Raw genomic sequence first — 17951 nt, 5'->3', positions numbered from 1 at the left:
TGGCTGGTTAAGCTCTAGTGGACTTTTGTGCTGACAGAGACATAAACTTACCCTAATGCTGGGGAAGATAAGGTCCCTTCTATCTTAAATGCAGTTGTCTTATCTTGTTTAATAGGAGCCTGATCCTGCAGTCCTATTCAGGCAAAACTCCCACGGTAGGATCAGGTCCAGGGTGGTTAAAAGAAAATTAAACTGCGTGCGCAGGTGAAAATAAGTCATAGGGCTGGATTCTGTTCTCAGCATGTACCTGGGCTGCATTGTAAGACTTTCAAATACCTCTTCCGACTTTATTGGAGTTAGCCAGATGTGACCCATCCCACTCCTGTCTTTTGCTTAGTATACACAGGCTTGGAGACCTTCAGTTGTTAAATATCCCAGCACATTTGTTTACATTTGCCTTACATTCCCACCACCTTAACTATCCATACACCATCTCTGCTAAAGGAGAGAGGGAAGGGATCTCTACCAGAGATCCTTTCTACCTCTGCTAGCCTGCATCTTTCTCCCCTGCATGTCCTTCCTCTGCTGCCTTATACCTCCTGTGTTAGTGGACCAATTTGCTCATTAGTCCTTCCCCCAGCCCATTCTAAGCCACTAATTAGGCCCCAGCAGGTCCACCTGAAGGAGACTTAATTGGTGTTTAAGTGACCAGAGTGCTTGCTCAGCTGTTGATTCCCAGTACTGTGCCATACTAGAATTTATACAAATATTGTACAGAGAGCGGAATCTGGACAACTGTCTTTTAATGCTACTTCATTATTGCCCTGTTGACTGGAACAAGTTATCAGAATTCAGAATGGACTAATAATAGTTAATAAATATAAAAAACAAATGGCTGTCTTTGTCATTCTGTATAACAAGTAAAACTTACGATATTGCAGTTAAATTAAAAGGATTTATTCAGTGAATTCTCCGGCATAATGAATATCACTGAACTGTGAGAAACTAAATGTGGTAGCATCTTCAAAGAATGCAGATCTGCTTACTTCTTAAGACTACTTACATTCGTTTGATAGGGACTATAGAAGAGTCAGGATTTCAATCATGTCACACATACAGTGCTGTAAAACAGCTTAAAGAAGTCACACAGATGAGTGGATTTGCTTTGGTTTGCATATCCTTATTTCTGTGTTTGACAGTGAAATGCCCCAAGAAAGCACGAAACGCTAGCAGATACATTTCATTAAAATTATTCTTGCAGAGACCTTGCTTGGATGGGTAGTTTTTCTCCCCTTTCTTTGATAACTAGACAGGTGCATCCTTTCTTCAACAGTCTCTGATATTTGTAACGTGTATTTTTCCCATTTACAGTTTGATGTTATAAAGAGCAGGTGCTTTAAGCTCAATTGGCCAAACTAATCCTTTGGTGTAATGTGCTCCGTATCACTGAAGTCATTAAAGTTGCACTCACTTATATTAGGTCCATTTCTTACATAGTCTTTAGTAAAAAGAAAAGGAGTACTTGTGGCACCTTAGAGACTAACCAATTTATTTGAGCATGAGCTTTCGTGAGCCACAGCTCACTTCATCAGATGTGTACCGTAGTTTCCACGGTACACATCTGATGAAGTGAGCTGTGGCTCACGAAAGCTCATGCTCAAATAAATTGGTTAGTCTCTAAGGTGCCACAAGTACTCCTTTTCTTTTTGCGAATACAGACTAACACGGCTGTTCCTCTGAAAATAGTCTTTAGTATAATTTCATTGAAATCACCAGAATTACATCAGAGATTTGGTCCAATATTCCATGTGCTTAGATTTCTCATTCATTATAAGGAGTAAGAAATCAGGACCCATTATAGTGATAAAAGAGAGAGAGTCTGGTAGCTTGCAGGGAAGAGTCTCAGGAATCTACTTTTCCAGATTTTGGCTTTAATCATGGAAATTATAAAGCCTTTTGGTAAATGACATAGATACTTTCAAAGCCCTTGTGACATGGCTGCTTCATTAGGCATTATGAGTTGCAGCATCTCATGCTCTCTAGAAATAACAGCAGCATTTTACCGTTTTAAAAGCTGATTAACATATTTGTTTTTCAGCGTTCGGCTTCACTGAACATTGTGGGCTTTTCAAACCCTTTAGAAATGGAACAGTCTTCTACAAGGTTATCTAGGTCAGTTGATCCACAGATGCAAGGTGTATCTACTATACCGCTCAACCAATCCCAGAACATGCTTCATGCCTCTGATGTGCAGCCAGAATCTGTGCCTAGCTACAGCTTGGCATTAGACAGAGCTACAAATGACCTGAACCCTTGGACTACTGATAACCTAGCAACAGGTGATGTGCTCCTGGGGAACACTAAGTGCAAGGTAAGAATTGCTAACACATCTGGCTACCTTATAGCTAAGGAATGCACTTTAATTCATCATGCTTGTTGTTGTAATAATCAGTAGGTTGAAGGTTGTTTGAAAAAAGAAATCCTGCTTCTCTAATGATATTTGAAGACTTGTTAGAGTTATTTTCTTGGAGTGGAAATTTAAAAAAGTAAACAGTAAATTTTGAATTACTCTTTTTTCCTCTCAAGCTGGAAAATGAAGATTTTAGTACCATGAATGACCCTCTTGGAAATGACTCAGCCACTGCTGGACCGAACACCATTAATGAATTAGCTCTTCCTATGCAAAAAATGCTAGAAGAGCCTATTAATCTTTCAGTCAAGAAATCGCAACAGTGTGCCTCTCCTTCTGCACCCATCAGCAGTGCTGCCTGCCTGCAGTTGACCAGTGTAAAACAACTTAGAAATGAAGAAGGTACCAGGTTTTTCTTTGTCTGTTTTTTGTTTTTGTTTTTTAAACTGCTGTTGCCCGTTTTTATTCCGAGTGGCTAGTCAAAGTTTGGGGCTCAGTGGGTGTTCCAGTTGGGAGTAGAAATTGGTAGTAGACAGGTATTATTTAATGCAATCTTGTTTATTTACGAGGAATGTACAAAGTCCTGTTTCTCTGAATGCAGGAGCCAAGAACAGAATAGAGCAATTTCTTAGCTTACCAGCCCCCCAAGCCCCTTTAGCCAATACTCGACCCAAAAAGCTCTCTCTCTCGCTTTTTCCAGGGTCACAGGATTCTGCTTGTTTTTTTTTTTCTTGCCTCTCTTTTCCTCTGCCTCAGTCTTGTCTGTGACCCCAACCTCTGTATATGTTCTCTCTTACTCCCACGTACCCCTGCCCAAAAACAAGACTCAGCCCCAAAGCTCCTGGACAGGTTCACACATACTTATGTCATAGGTGGGGCTTATGTTTCCAGTTATGTTAATTGAAGCATGAGTTCACACGTATCAACCTCAACAAGGATTTTAACCCAACTCATGACAAAATCTCATGCAGCTCAACACTGCCATACTTCCAGGCCTTGCAGTACAGTGTGGTAATTTCTGTACTTAACTAAATGTAATTCATCTTATTGTATTGCATACTACTCCAGCATTGTTTAAAACATTATCAAGTACCTAACACAGTGGAAAGGAATTTTTAGGCTCATTTGTAGAGGGAAAACATGGAAATATCATCTCTCAAATTGCTAGCTAGGACATCACTGAATCAGAAAGGGCTGAAAGCTTGCAAGTGGTGTGCTCAGAGGATTAGTTCTCTTAGAAGATCTCCTGTTAATGAGACTTGAAGGGATCACTAGTGAAGAACTGATTTGAATCGTCCACATTCTCCGTTTTTAAAAAATTATTTCTGAAATGTAAGGTGACTACCACAAAGTGCTACACTTAGGTAGCACAGCAAATATTGGTTAAGTTAATATATATTGCACAGTGTGGGTTTTTTTTCTTGGCTTATTGTACTGCAGAACATTCCTTTCAGCCAAGGACTACGTCTCTATTCTTAATGGAGAATGAGATTTTGCCTAACTGCTTTCACAGGCAAAGTGCCAACATTGTAAGGGCTCAATGCTGCAAACTTTAAAGTCCTGAGGATTGCAGGATCAAGCTATTATTCTGTGACTTATACCAACATTTGGCTGCTTTTCTCTATAATGGCTAAATTAATATTAACTATCTGAGCAGTGTAGTTGTACTCAGAAGCTTATAATTGATACACAGAGGGCTCCACCACAGTGAAATGAGAGAACTCATTAGTCTTACATGTATTGAGCCAGGTGCTGGCAGTTATGTCACAACACTCTGTAAGGGTAGTGAGGATCTGCAGCACTCCAGAAGGAGCACTGGAGAGACTGTTTGTCAGGCAGCTACAATCTGAGGGTACATCTACCGTACAAAATTATTTCAAAATTATTCTATTCGAATTTTCGGAAGCGATTTTATACATTCGGTCTTGTGCGTTGCCACTAAAGCGCGTGAATTTGGCGGAGTGCGTCCACAGTACCGAGGCTAGCATCGAATGTCGGAGCAGTGCACTGGGGGTAGCTATCCCACAGTTCTCGCAGTCCCCGCTGCCCATTGGAATTCTGGGTTAAGCTCCCAGTGCATGATGGGGCAAAAACATTCTTGCGAGTGTTTCTGGGTGTGTGTCGTCCGTTGCTCCTCCCGCTGTGAAAACTACGGCAGATAATCGTTTTGCACCTTTTTGGCGTGCAGGCGCCATACTGCTTTCAGCAGACAGTGCAGTATGGTGCACCACTTCTCTCCTGGTACTATGAATCCATCTCGCATTTCCTCTCCTCTTTCTATGTAATCTCTATAAGTATCTACTCTTTCTCTTCCTCATCGACCGCTTCCACTGCCAACTCTTCTCGGCCATCGTGAACTGAACAGCACAGCTTCCGCCGCCAACTCTGCTCTCCCGCTCTTGCCACACGTCCGAGTTTCTCCATGTTGTCTGTCCTGGGCTCCCGCCTCCATGAAAGCTACAAAAGACAACCATTTCCCGCCTTTTTTCGGCTATCGTGAACCGAACAGCACTTCTTCCGCTGCCACGCTGCTCTCCTACGTTTCACGCCCTTTTTCCAGGATTACCGATGCAGGCGTCATAGCACGGCAAGCATGGAGCCCGCTCAGATCTCTGCTGCAGTTTTGACCATTGTAAATACCTCGCGCGTTATCCAGCAGTATGTGCAGTACCTGCAAAACCGGGCAAGGAAGCAACGACAGCGTGATTAAGATAGTGATGACGACATGGACACAGACGTTCCTAGAAGCACAGCATGTGGCGATTGGGAGATCATGGTGGCGTTGGGCCAGGTTCATGCCATGGAACGCTGATTCTGGGCCCGGGAAACAAGCACAGACTGGTGGGACTGCATAGTGTTGCAGGTATGGGATGATTCGCAGTGGCTGCAAAACTTTTGTATGTGTAGGGCCACTTTCATGGAATTTTGTGACTTGCTGTCCCCTGCCCTGAAGCTCAAAGACACCAAAATGAGAGCAGCCCTCACAGTTGAGAAGCGAGTGGCCATAGCCCTGTGGAAGCTTGCAACGCCCAAAGTTACCGGTCAGTCGGGAATCAGTTTGGAGTGGGCAAATCAACTGTGAGAGCTGCTGTGCTGCAACTAGCCAGCGCAATCATTGACCAGCTGCTATCCAGGGTAGTGACTTTGGGAAATGTGCAGACCTCTGTGGATGGCTTTAATGCACTGGGGTTCCCTAACTGTGGCGGGGTGATAGACGGAACACATATCCCTATCTTGGCCTTGGCACACTGGGGCGGCCAGTACGTAAACCGCAAGGTGTACTTTTCCATGGTGCTGCAAGCACTGGTGGATCACAAGGGACATTTCACCAACATCAACGTGGGATGGCCAGGAAAGGTGCATGACGCTCGCATCTTCAGGAACTTTGGTCTGTTTCAAAAGCTGCAGGAAGGGACCTACTTCTGAGACCAGAAAATTACTGTTGGGGATGTTGAAATGCCGGGGACCCAGCCTACCCCTTAATTCCATGGTTCATGAAGCCGTACACAGGCACCATGGACAGTAATAAGGAGCAGTTCAACTATAGGCTGAGCAAGTGCAGAATGGTGGTAGAATGTGCTTTTGGATGTTTGAAAGCACGCTGGTGCAGTTTACTGACTCGGTTAGATCTCAGCACAACCAGTATTCCAATTGTAATTGTTGCTTGTGGTGTGCTCCATAATATCTGTGAGCGTAAGGGGGAGACATTTATGGTGGGGTAGGAGGTTGCCAGTTTCGCACAGCCAGACAACAGAAGAGCGCAGTAGGGTGCGCTGTGCATCAGAGAAGCTTTGAAAGCCAGTTTCATGACTGGCCAGGGTACAGTGTGACAGTTGTGTTTGTTTCTCTTGAAGTTACCCGCCCCCTATATATATGAAAGGAAATAAAGTCACAGTTGTTTTATAAACCTTTCTTTATTATTTGTTGCACAACACATTGAGAGAAATCAGAAGGTAGACCTGCGGGGGAGAGGTATTGGGGGAGGGGTGTGGAGGAGGAGGGAAGGACAAGTCCAGAAACCAAATCAAAATTTCGGATATGCCAGCTTTCTGTTGCTTGTGCAGTCCTCTGGGGTTGAGTGTGTGAGTCCCCGAAGCCTCCACACACCCCCACCTCCATGTTCTTGGGCATCTGGGTGAGGAGGCTATGGAACTTGGGGAGGAGGGAGGGCAGTTATACAGGGGCTGCAGTGGCAGTATGTGGTCTTGCTGCCTTTCCCGCATTAGATCCACCATACAGCGGAGCATGTCAGTTTGCTCCCCCATGAGTTTGACCATAGCATCCTGCCTGCTCTCATCGCGTGCATCCCACCTCTCTGTGTTCATTTAACGCTTTACGGGTCTCCGCAATTGTTTGCCTCCATGCATTCAGCAGGTCCCTCTCAATGCGGGAGGACTGCATGAGCTCGGCGAACATGTCGTCCCGAGTTCCTTTTTTCCCCCTTCTAATCTGGACCAGCCTCTGGGACGGAGTAGATAGGGGCCGCGCTGAAACATTTGCATCTGTTGGAGGAGAAAAAGGGAGGGTAGTATTTTAAAAGATGCATTTTAGAGAACAAAGGGGACACTTTCTCAATGAAACAGGCAATTCATAGTACACAGCACATGTTCTTTCTGTACAAGGTTGCATTTTGCCTCTTATACTGAAGTGCCTGCCACTTTGGTGTGAGTAAGCCATCACACGTGGCTTGGCAACAGAATTCAGCTTACAGGCAGCCATGGTAAGCCCTAGGGGTACGCGGGGTTCTGCTTCTTCTGCATTCATTTCAGTGCTTTCAAACTGCCAGGCCCCCTTTCCCATAGCAAGCAATGCCTCGTGGGTTTGTCATATAAAAGGAGGGCCTGCAGACTCTCTGGGATGATCGCTTCACACAACAACCCCCCCCCCCCCCCACAGTGTGGCTCCAATGAGGCTCTGAGCAGGGATGAGCCCTTTAAACTAAACGCGAACAGCCCAGCGTGGCTGGGTTTCCCCCCCACACCGCGTGGCTCCGATCAGGCTCTCACTCACCAAAAGTGCCTTCTCCAGGGTCATGGTCCGGGAGCCCACATTGGGAGTGGGGGGAGGCTATTGGGTCCAGCGTTAAGAATAGTTCCTGGCTAGGGGGGAAAATGGATTCCCCACTTGCCCCCTGTGCACTGCCCTCCTCCTCCTCTTCAGCCTCCAACAACTCATCCTCCTCACTCGGTGCAACTGCCCCCTTGCAGGTGGTGGGATAGTGGTGGCATCACCCCCCATAATTGCATGCAGCTCATGGTAGAAGCGGCATATATGGGGCTGTGACCCAGAGCACCCATTCACCTCCCTGGCTTTTTGGTATGTTTGCCTGAGCTCCTTGATTTTTGTACGACACTGCTCTGTGTCCCTGGAGTAGCCTCTTTCTGTCATGGCTCTGGAGACTTTAGTGTATGTATTTGCGTTTCTTTTTTTGGAACATAGTTCTCCATAACAGATTCGTCTCCCCAGCATGCGATGAGATCCACTACCTCCCGTTTGGACCATGCTGGAGCTCATCTGCGAATCCAGGACTGCGTGGTCTCTTGTGATGGTGGACTCTGCACGGTCACCTGTGATGGTGGACTGTGCTGATGGTGACCAAACATGAAATGAAATTCAAAAGTTCCCGGGTCTTTTACTGCCTACCTGGCGAGTGCATCAGAGTTGAGAGTGTTGTACAGAGCGGTCACAAGGGAGCATTCTGGGATAGCTCCCGGAGGCCAATAACGTCGAATTGCATCCAAAGTACCTGTAACCCGGAACTGTGATCTCAATTTTAGCGCTACTCCACTTGCCGAGGTGGAGTACAGAAATCGGATTAAAGAGCCCTTTAAATCGAAAAAAACGGTTTGGTCGTGTGAACAGAATCAGTTTTATTTCAAATTAATTTGGCTAATTCCAAAATAACCACGTACTGTAGACTTGGCCTAAGTGCCATTGCTGCCCTTGGAGCTCTGGCCCCAGTCTGCGGGCTGGTGTAAAGATCAGAGCCTTGAGCATGCCTCCTCCCTGCCCCCTTTTATTCTGTCCTGCTCATCAGGAACGAGCAGAAGCGAGCAGCCCCTGCACTTCCTGGAATGTAGCGATTGCTGTTGTGGAGGATCTTTTGCAGCTGCATGATATGGGAGGCTCCGTGCTTACTGTGACATACCCAGGATACAATCCAGATAATGAGCAGTTGTGTCACCCCTGCCCCCTAACCTGGGGTGCCCTTTATACTGCTTTGCTGCTGTAGCCTCCAGTCTGGATTATTCATAAAATGCCTCCAGCAGCATGCAAGTCACTCCCAGCTATGTCTGCGTGTGCACTGCAGACAGCCAAACCTTGGCTCTTGCCAGCCTCGGTTATACTGCAGGGTGGCCCCAATACACTCCCAATCTTAGATTTCCCCCCAGAAATGTATGTCTTGTATTGCCCAGCTCTCTCCTAGACCATACAAATTCATATAAAGTCCATATTTCTTTAATATAAATAACATGCACACACCCGATTATCCCAAGTTGAGTTTCCAGGCACTTCAATTTAAACACACTTGATTAGATGAAACAATAAAATAAGCTTAACAACTACAAAGAAATAGATTTTGAGTACAAGTAATGAGGTATGAAAGTCAGAAAGGATTACAAGAACAATAAAGATAAAATGCAACTGGCACGTAACTTAACAAACTATGTTAAATTCAAAGCAAAGTTTTTCTCACCACATGCTCTCAACAGTCGTACTGACCACACTTCATAGGCCAGGACCCCTTCCCCAGTTCAATGGTGCTTCCTTTGTTTCTGCTGGTGCAGTGAATCAAAGGACAGAGAGAGAGAGAGAGAGAGGAGGGTTGTCTTGGGGTCTGTCTCTTCTTTTTGTAGTCCTGTCCTCCCTTTGAGAAGCATTTCCTGCTGGGAGCAGTGCGACAGGCAGTCTGTGTGGAAGGGAACTCCATGCTGTTTCTTTGCTAAGATGTAGATTTTTGCCCTTGCCCCCTTTCCTGCCAAAGAATGGCCACTGAGCAGGTAATGGTCCATCAGCCTTGCTGAGGTGTCACCTTGCCCTTTGTCTCTGAGGAACTGGTTTGATCACGCCCCAGATTTCTCTGGAAAACATACTTTTAGTCATGATTTCAGCTTGGTCATCACTTCACATATCATGCTGCTAACATATATTTTTGCCATGGCATTATTGATCAGCAAATTGAGTTTTCAGATGATACCTCACAAAGCATAGTTTGGACAAAGATGATTACAACAGCATGTAGGGTATGGACACGGGTACGTTCAGTCATACTCACCCCTTCGTGGCCATACAAGGGCATCTCACAATCTGATCCAAGTGCAGTGCTCCTGCAACATTTACCTTGCACTTCTGTGTTGACTGCTTAAAACTGTGGCATTCCGATTATTTTCTCTTTAACATTGTCCTATTTAAGGAGGAAAATGATAGGGTTCATAATGGACCCAATCCTGTTCCTATTTCAGTAAATAACGGTAGAATAGAGCCCCCGTCCCAAATTAATCCTGTGTAGTTACATTTTATAATGGGGATTACACATGCACAGTGCCACATGGGGAGGAGAAAAATGGTGCTTGTCTGTGTGAGGAAGGATGGGCTGTGGGAGATTCATATTCAATTCCTGCTCCACCACAAATATCCTGTGCAATCTTGAGCAAGTCATTTAGGCCCAGATCCTCAAAGGTATTTAGGTGCCTAACTCAGTGCCTCAGTTCCCTATCTGTAAATGGGGATAATAGTGTTTCTCCACCACACAGAGGTGTTGCGAGGACAAAGACAGTAAGGTTTTGTGAGGGGCTCAGGTACTGTGAGTGATGGCGGGCATGTAATTACCTTAGATAGATATGAAATTATTCCAGATTGCAAATATATCACATCACATTACATGAATATTAAAGTGCCTCTCTACCCTAATCTGACTCTGATATTATAGATATTTTCTTAATTTTCTTTTTCTGTTCCAGAATCCATTAATTATGAAAAGGAACATATTGAGATGGATGTAAAAAGTAATCAGAACATCAGGTAAAAGAATCACTTTCTGCATAGAAGTACTGGCCATGAAATTTGATGCACATAGTAAAATAGTCAGAGTGTATCCAGCTTAGTGTTATTGGCAGGTTGTTTTAAAAGGAAAACAGGTTGCCTTGTAACTAATAATTCCAGAAGACACAAAGTAGCAACCATGACTAATGCCATATATTCCAGTTGCTTGAAGGCATCTGCAAGGGCTTTTTGAAATTGCATTGGTATCTTTAAGGGGTGTGAAATGGGCCCCAGCCATACTGGGACTTGGGGGAGCATAAAGGTGGCTCCAACTGCACACACCACCCTCTCCACCTCTGCAGCTATGTTGCACAGAGCTCTGGTATGGGTGAGAATCTGGGCCTGCATATCACTGATGAACAAAACAACACCTCTTGTGTTCCTAATTTCAGTGGAATGTACACTTAACACAGCAATACTAGCAGTGTGTGTAGTAGGGATCTAGCAGCTTATGGGGTCAGGGAGGGGTGGGTGATTAAATAAGATCACTTGCAAGTGAAGGCAGGTTATCACCTTGACAGAAAAACAAAGACGCTTCCAGACCCTTCTCGAAGCTCTTTTTTATTTTAGCCGTCTCATTTATAATCAAGTATCAGTTAATTCTCCTTAAATACGACATTATTCTGCTCCGGTTTCTTATAAAAAATACGCATACACATTTTACAGCTAAGGGTCCTTACCATTTTATAGCACTTTGTTCACCTGTATAAATTATTTGGAGGTATCAACCCAGCTCAGGGCAGACAGATTTCCATTTTAAAAAGCATTTTCATAAACTTGAAAACTACATTTTCAAAGCAATGTTGGATTTGTACATCTTCAGTGACACGCTTTATGAGCATACAGAACATGTCAATATTTATAGACTGCACCATTAACTACTGAAATGCCACATAATCCAAATTATATATGAAAAATACTGTATAGTCCAGAAAGACACAACAGAACAAGGAGTGCATGATTCTAAATTATCTTGCCATTTTTGCATAATTTTGCTTCCAAAAATTGTTTTCCGAATATTTTCATTTTGAAATGACGTGGCTAGTGCGATCTTTCTTGAAGCCAGTCGCACTCTGAAGAGTAAAAAGAAAAGGAGTACTTGTGGCACCTTAGAGACTAACCAATTTATTTGAGCATGAGCTTTCGTGAGCTACAGCTCACTTCATCAGATGTTTACCGTGGAAACTGCAGCAGACTTTATATACACACAGAGAATATGAAACAATACCTCCTCCCACCCCACTGTCCTGCTGGTAATAGCTTATCTAAAATGATCAACAGGTGGGCCATTTCCAGCACAAATCCAGGTTTTCTCACCCTCCACCCCCCCACACAAATTCACTCTCCTGCTGGTGCTAGCCCATCCAAAGTGACAACTCTTTACATAATCAAGTCGGGCTATTTCCTGCATAGATCAAGGTTTTCTCACATCCCCCCCACCCCCATACACACACAAACTCACTCTCCTGCTGGTGGTAGCTCATCTAAACTGACCACTCTCCAAGTTTAAATCCAAGTTAAACCAGAACATCTGGGGGGGGGGGGGGGTAGGAAAAAACAAGAGGAAACAGGCTACCTTGCATAATGACTTAGCCACTCCCAGTCTCTATTTAAGCCTAAATTAATAAAGGAAGATGATGTCTGTCTGTATCTGTACAAGTTTCTTCATGCAGTTGATAGATTTCCACTCCATACGGCTAAATGCAGGAGAGTGAATTTGTGTGGGGGGGTGGAGGGTGAGAAAACCTGGATTTGTGCTGGAAATGGCCCACCTGTTGATCATTTTAGATAAGCTATTACCAGCAGGACAGTGGGGTGGGAGGAGGTATTGTTTCATATTCTCTGTGTGTATATAAAGTCTGCTGCAGTTTCCACGGTAAACATCTGATGAAGTGAGCTGTAGCTCACGAAAGCTCATGCTCAAATAAATTGGTTAGTCTCTAAGGTGCCACAAGTACTCCTTTTCTTTTTGCGAATACAGACTAACACGGCTGTTCCTCTGAAACTCTGAAGAGTGTCAGCCCTAACTGGCTTTGGGCAGTTGAAGCACAAAGGCAGGAGGGCAGACATCATAGGTAGAGATTTAGGCCCCAATTCAGCAAAGTAGCTAAGCACATGATGAAATTCAAAAAGGTGAGGAGTCCTGTTCCTATTTAGCAAAGCATGTCAGCGTGTGCTTAAATTCCACTGACTTCACCTTTAGAGCATGTGCTTTAACGCTTTGCCTTAAAAAACAAACAAACAAAGAGTAACATGGAAAAGATGTTGAAATTAGGAGAAGAGGACTTTGTACAATACTAGTGAATTTTATCATAATTTCAGAGCTTATACTAAAGAGCTGAAGATCCCCTATGTGCGATTGGAACGCCTGAAAATATGTGCATCAGAATCTGGGGAGCTTCCAGTGTTCAAACTGCAGCCCCAGAAGGATGACCAAGATGAGACTTTCCTTCTGATAATTGAATGTGGTACCCAGTCTTCAAGTATGGCTATAAAAGTGAGTTGGGTTTGCATTGTTGTTTGTTTGCTTGCTTTCTCTCTCTTCTCACACTGACTTTGCTAGGCTTCTTGTGATACTCTGAACTGCTCTGCTGATGGATTTTACTGTTCTAAGGTACTCTTGACACTTTGGTGATGGGCAGCAGTATAAAACCCTAAGATTAATAACTATTGCAGCACTTGTTAGCTGTATTCTTAAAGTATCTCCCGCCACACCGTTACTTCCCTTTCAAGAATACTTCAGACAGGCTTTGACAACAAAGCAGTGGTTGTATATTGGTGTTGTAACTGGCCCCTTTGATCCATCCATCATACAGGGTGAACCACTTAAAAACAAATCGAAGACCTGTCAGACCTATGCTTTAGAACTGAAGTTCAATTTAATAGTATTTTAAAAGGAACCCTCTGCTTCCTCAACATAGCTTTGGGCCTGAACTAGTTCCCATTGAAATCAGTGGAGGTTTGGCGTTGACGTAGATGAGAGCAACAGAACTAGTCCCTTTTTGACACACACAAGTGCATTTCCTTTAAAACTTGCATTCACCAGGGATGCTGCATGGAATTTAGTTGTCACGAAAAACAATATAGACTTGACATCTAAGCTGGAACTGGTTCCTGTGACAGACTTTTAATAATAATAATAATTAATAATATCCGGTTCTTACATAGTACGTTTCATCTTTAGTTTTCCAGGCACTTCATGATGGAGGTCAGTATCATTATCCCTGTTTTACAGATAGGGACATTGAGGCCAGGAAGGGAAGTGACTTGACCATGGTCACCTAGCAGGCCAGTAGCAGAGACCAGAGTCCCAGTCCAGTGCTGTATCCAGCAGAGTCCATTTCAGATAGGAGTTAGGGCATCAGTTGTGAAAAAGATGATTCTGTTATTTTGGATTTCTTTCTCCCAAGGTCAATCAAGATAGTCTGCCTGAAGGACCGATTCCCACATATGAAGATAGGAAGTTCCCCATCAGCCGCCCAGCAGGACCGGCACCATCTGCTTTTGTAGATATCCCTCCTGTTGATCACAAGCTTAGCAATGGGAATGGCATTCCCAGCATGAAAAAATCTCTGCTCGCTCAGGAAGCCAATCCGATTGAGAATGAGGATTTCTGTGCCGTTTGTCTGAATGGAGGAGAACTGTTGTGTTGTGATCACTGCCCCAAAGTGTTCCATCTCTCATGCCATGTTCCAGCTCTGCTCAGCTTCCCAGTGTGAGTACATATAACACTCTCCTTTTTCTGCCTCTGAGTCTGCCTGAGGGGCGTATATGTCAGTGTTACAAGGGCTCTTTTACGTTCTCTCTCTGTGTTGCCTTTTTTGTTCATTTTACAAAAGGCAGAAAAATTTTCCCACTCTCTCATACCAGGAGTCAGATGAATTATTAACCATATCTATGATCTCCTCCAGCAGTCAGCCAGCACTATAATGGAGAGACAGACTTAAATTTTATAAACATGACTGAAGTGTGACAACTAAATCCTTAGATTTTGTATAAAATCTGTGGTAAAATTCAGATTATCCCCTATTGGGGTAAAAAACAGTACAGAGACCAGGAAAATCAGTGAGTTTCATTTTGTAGAGTTTCCTCCTAGTTTCATTAGGGGGAGATCGTCACACGCAGGCAGGCAGGCAGTCAGCAAGGCCTTCTAAATACAGTATGTGGATGACCTCAACTTCAGACCTATGACTATTAAGATATTTGTGGAAGGCTGGGGCTTTTGTACAGAGAACCAGTGCTTCTGCACTAGCCCCTGGGTCCTTCTCATATCTCTCAACCTGCCAACAGCTATAAACCACAGTTCCATGATTCTGAATTTCAGCTGTAAGTCATTTACAAAAGGAAGAGTCAAAGGACACCACATTTGTGTGGAGTTCAGATAAATTTGCCTCTAAAATGACGGAAATCCCTTGAAAGGTGGGGTATTAGTTTGAGGGGTATTGACAATCGTTTCTCCTCACAAGCCAGCAAGATTTCATTTTGTTGTTGTTGCTAGAAATAGCTAAATTGTTAAACCATTGTATAAAGTAAAACATTATATAAAGCAAACTTTCCCTATAACATAAACGTGCTGGGCCAGCTTCAGATTCATCCCTGTTGAAGACATTTGGTCCCTAAATGTAGCTAGTTCATTTTCAGGGGCAGGAGGGAGGCAATGTTGTTTGCCTGCCATTGTAACTTTTCTTAATGGTAGATATTTAGGCCTGCATTCTGCAAAAGTTGCATCTGTCTGAGTTCCACTGAAAGCAGTGGGCTCCTGCTAAAGCAGGGGTGGCCAACCTGAGCCTGAGAAGGAGCCAGAATTTACCAATGTACATTGCCAAAGAGCCACAGTAATTCATCAGCAGCCCCCCATCGGTTCCCCCCCTGCTCCCAACACCTCTCACCCACCGGCAGCCCCACCAATCAGCTTCTCCCTCTCCCTCTCCCTCCCCCATCTCCCGATCAGCTGTTTCGTGGCATGCAGGAGGCTCGGGGGGGAGGGGAGTGAGGGCATGGCAAACTCAGGGGAGGGGATGGGAAGGGATGGAGGGGGGGCAGGGTCTGTGGCAGAGCCAGGGGTTGAGCAGTGAGCACCCTCCTGGCACATTGGAAAGTTGACGCCTGTAGCTCCAGCCCCAGAGTCGGTGCCTATACAAGGAGCCACATATTAACCTCTGAAGAGCCGCATGTGGCTCCAGAGCTCACTGCTGTAGCTCACAAAAGCTTATGCTCAAATAAATTTGTTAGTCTCTAAGGTGCCACAAGTACTCCTTTCCTTTTTTCTAAATACCGTGTTTCCCAAAGCTTTCCATTAGGGATCAGTTGTCCTTTCAATTCAGAGACATTAAGTTTTGCTGTCTTGTGCTGCAGGGGAGAATGGGTGTGTACACTCTGCCGTAACCTGTCAAAGCCCGAGGTGGAGTACGACTGCGAAAACACACGCTACCGCCGTTGTAACAAAGGGGAGAGAGCACTGCATGGCCTTGATGACCTTGACCAGAAGGTGGGTACAAATATATACCAATAAATATAGACACAGAATTCCCCATTGCCAGTCTCCTCAGCTGTTAAATCCCCCTTGAAATATAACTCTATTCTGAAAGCCTGCGCAGTAAACTCCAGTCTACTCAGCACCTTGCAGCATGAACCAAGAGTCACAAATACAAGACGGAGCTTGTGCATCTCAGTGATATCTGGGCTTAGATCTTTTGGAGTTGAACAGTGACGTTTCTGTAGGGAAAAGGAATGGACTACAAAGATTTCCCTTGGTTGGTTACCGAACAAAGCTGAAATGTAATGGCTCACTGACCGTTCTGGAGCAAAATTCCTGGCATCAACTGAGAAAACAAAAGAATGATGATAGAAATGTTTCTCGAGTTACCATGAACTGTATGCTTTTTTCATATTGTACTACTAACCATCTTTCACCAGTTATGTATGCATTTATATCAATATGGAACATTTGGCCAACTACTGCCAGAGATTTGTGCTGATTGCCTCCTGTTAATTGGTCCTTGGTGGCGAGCTTTCTAAAGAAAAGATTTCTTTTAATTGTGGCTGTGTTTGGATGCATTGAGAAGATTTATAAAAGGGATTAGACAGAATAGGAAGCAGCAAAGAGTTTATCTTTTGCAAAATTCTAAGTAGTATCAAATTATTTGATGTGTTTGTTAGATTCTGTATGCTTAAAGAAATAGGGTCAATAAATTAATGTCAACTAGCAGACACCCAGAGCCAAATTTTCAAAGGGCCTTTGAAAATATACGTGTGAGATGAGTAAGTGTACCCATTTGTGCACACAAAACAATTGTGTGTGTGTGTAAGCACTAGTCTTCATTCACAGATGTAGCCCTTTGTGCACTTGCAAAAAGAAAAGCTAAAAAGGAGGCCACATTTTCATGTTCTGTACATATACCTTCATGTAGATCACAGCAGGTGCCTCTGACAGTGAAATGTTCTCAGCTAAATCGTTTTTACTGTTGTTGCTGTTCTTTTAATCAGTGACTTAAAGAAGTGTGAGTGTGGAAGGAGTGAGTGCAGAAGGGGGGATGGGGGGTGATTTCCCAAGAGTCTGTCTAATAATGCAATAAAACATTTATTTAGAAAGAAACATCCAAAATAATATGGATCTTAAAAGAAACAGAAGAAAACTAGTGTTATCATCATCATGGTGTGTGGTATTAAAGTACTTGGTTATGAAATGAGGCTGATTATACACAGGGTTAGGAAGCATACCCTTCAGTATTCAGAAGTGCATGCATAGGTGCTAACTCCGTGGGTGCTCTGCCTCCCCCCCCCCGCCCCAGCTCACCTACACCTCTTCCCCTGAGTGCGCCTTCCACACTTCTGCTCCCAGCACTTGCCACCACGAAACAACTGTTTCACGGCATAACAAGCTGTGGGAGGGAGGGGGGAGGAGCAGGAACGTGGTGTGCTCAGGGGAGGAGGCGGGGAAGAGGTGGGCGGGGATTTGGGTCAGCAGTCCAATGGGGGCAGAGTTGGGGCAGGGACTTTGGGGCAGGGGTGGAGTCAGGGCAGGGCCAGGGGGCGCGAGCACCCACCGGCACCAGGAGAAGTTGGCGCCTATGAGTGCATGGCTCAGCAGCAACTCCCAGTAGTCTCAGCATTGATTCTAACTTTGGATTTTACAGAAATGTGAAAAGTTGGTGCTTGCCCTGTTCTGCAGTAGCCTGAGCCTTCCGTTCCATGAGCCTGTCAGTCCACTGGTAAGTGCTACCTACTCAGGGAACTTGGAGAAAATCCAAAGAATAATCAACCTCTTCTTGTCTTCTCAAAGGATCATCACTGACATTCCAACCAAACAGTGGCGTCACCTACTGTTAGGTGTTCCCTCTTGTGCAGTGCCACTAAGGTACCAGATCAGAAACCAGAACACTGATGACCTATACAACATGCCAGCAAATTTTCTAATAGCACTTTTGGGTGTTCAGTGTAAGATGCTTACAAAATGCCAGGTTGGTGGGAGGTGTCACATTAAGTTAGGACTATTGATTTACTGGCAGTGGCAGATTAGCCACTGGGCCAATGGGGCCTGTACCCAGGGGCCCCGGAA

The 17951-nt window shown here is 44.5% G+C and overlaps 1 protein-coding gene and 1 long non-coding RNA gene across 4 annotated transcripts in view; one reads left to right on the top strand and one right to left on the bottom strand.

Moving 5' to 3' along the window:
• The window catches only part of TRIM66 (tripartite motif containing 66), an 82894-nt gene that overhangs the window by 58678 nt on the left and 6265 nt on the right, over positions 1 to 17951 (top strand). For all 3 annotated transcript variants that reach the window (XM_048854860.2, XM_048854859.2, XM_075129396.1), the window contains 7 exons: positions 2039 to 2311; positions 2527 to 2752; positions 10312 to 10372; positions 12716 to 12890; positions 13804 to 14108; positions 15749 to 15881; positions 17530 to 17604. In XM_048854860.2, the coding sequence (XP_048710817.2) occupies positions 2039 to 2311; positions 2527 to 2752; positions 10312 to 10372; positions 12716 to 12890; positions 13804 to 14108; positions 15749 to 15881; positions 17530 to 17604 (1248 nt within the window). The remainder of the gene's footprint in view (positions 1 to 2038; positions 2312 to 2526; positions 2753 to 10311; positions 10373 to 12715; positions 12891 to 13803; positions 14109 to 15748; positions 15882 to 17529; positions 17605 to 17951) is intronic.
• On the bottom strand, positions 6246 to 9125 carry LOC142072508 (uncharacterized). The gene is made up of 2 exons (XR_012668899.1): positions 9048 to 9125; positions 6246 to 6852 (listed from the first exon to the last, which is right to left on the bottom strand). It is a non-coding gene; the product is annotated as an uncharacterized LOC142072508 (long non-coding RNA).

The sequence above is a fragment of the Caretta caretta genome, chromosome 6, assembly GCF_965140235.1.
Source record: "Caretta caretta isolate rCarCar2 chromosome 6, rCarCar1.hap1, whole genome shotgun sequence".
NCBI classification, from domain to species: Eukaryota; Metazoa; Chordata; order Testudines; family Cheloniidae; genus Caretta; species Caretta caretta.
The sequence above is the reverse complement of the archived record's forward strand: the minus strand, read 5'-3'. Positions and strand labels throughout refer to the sequence as shown.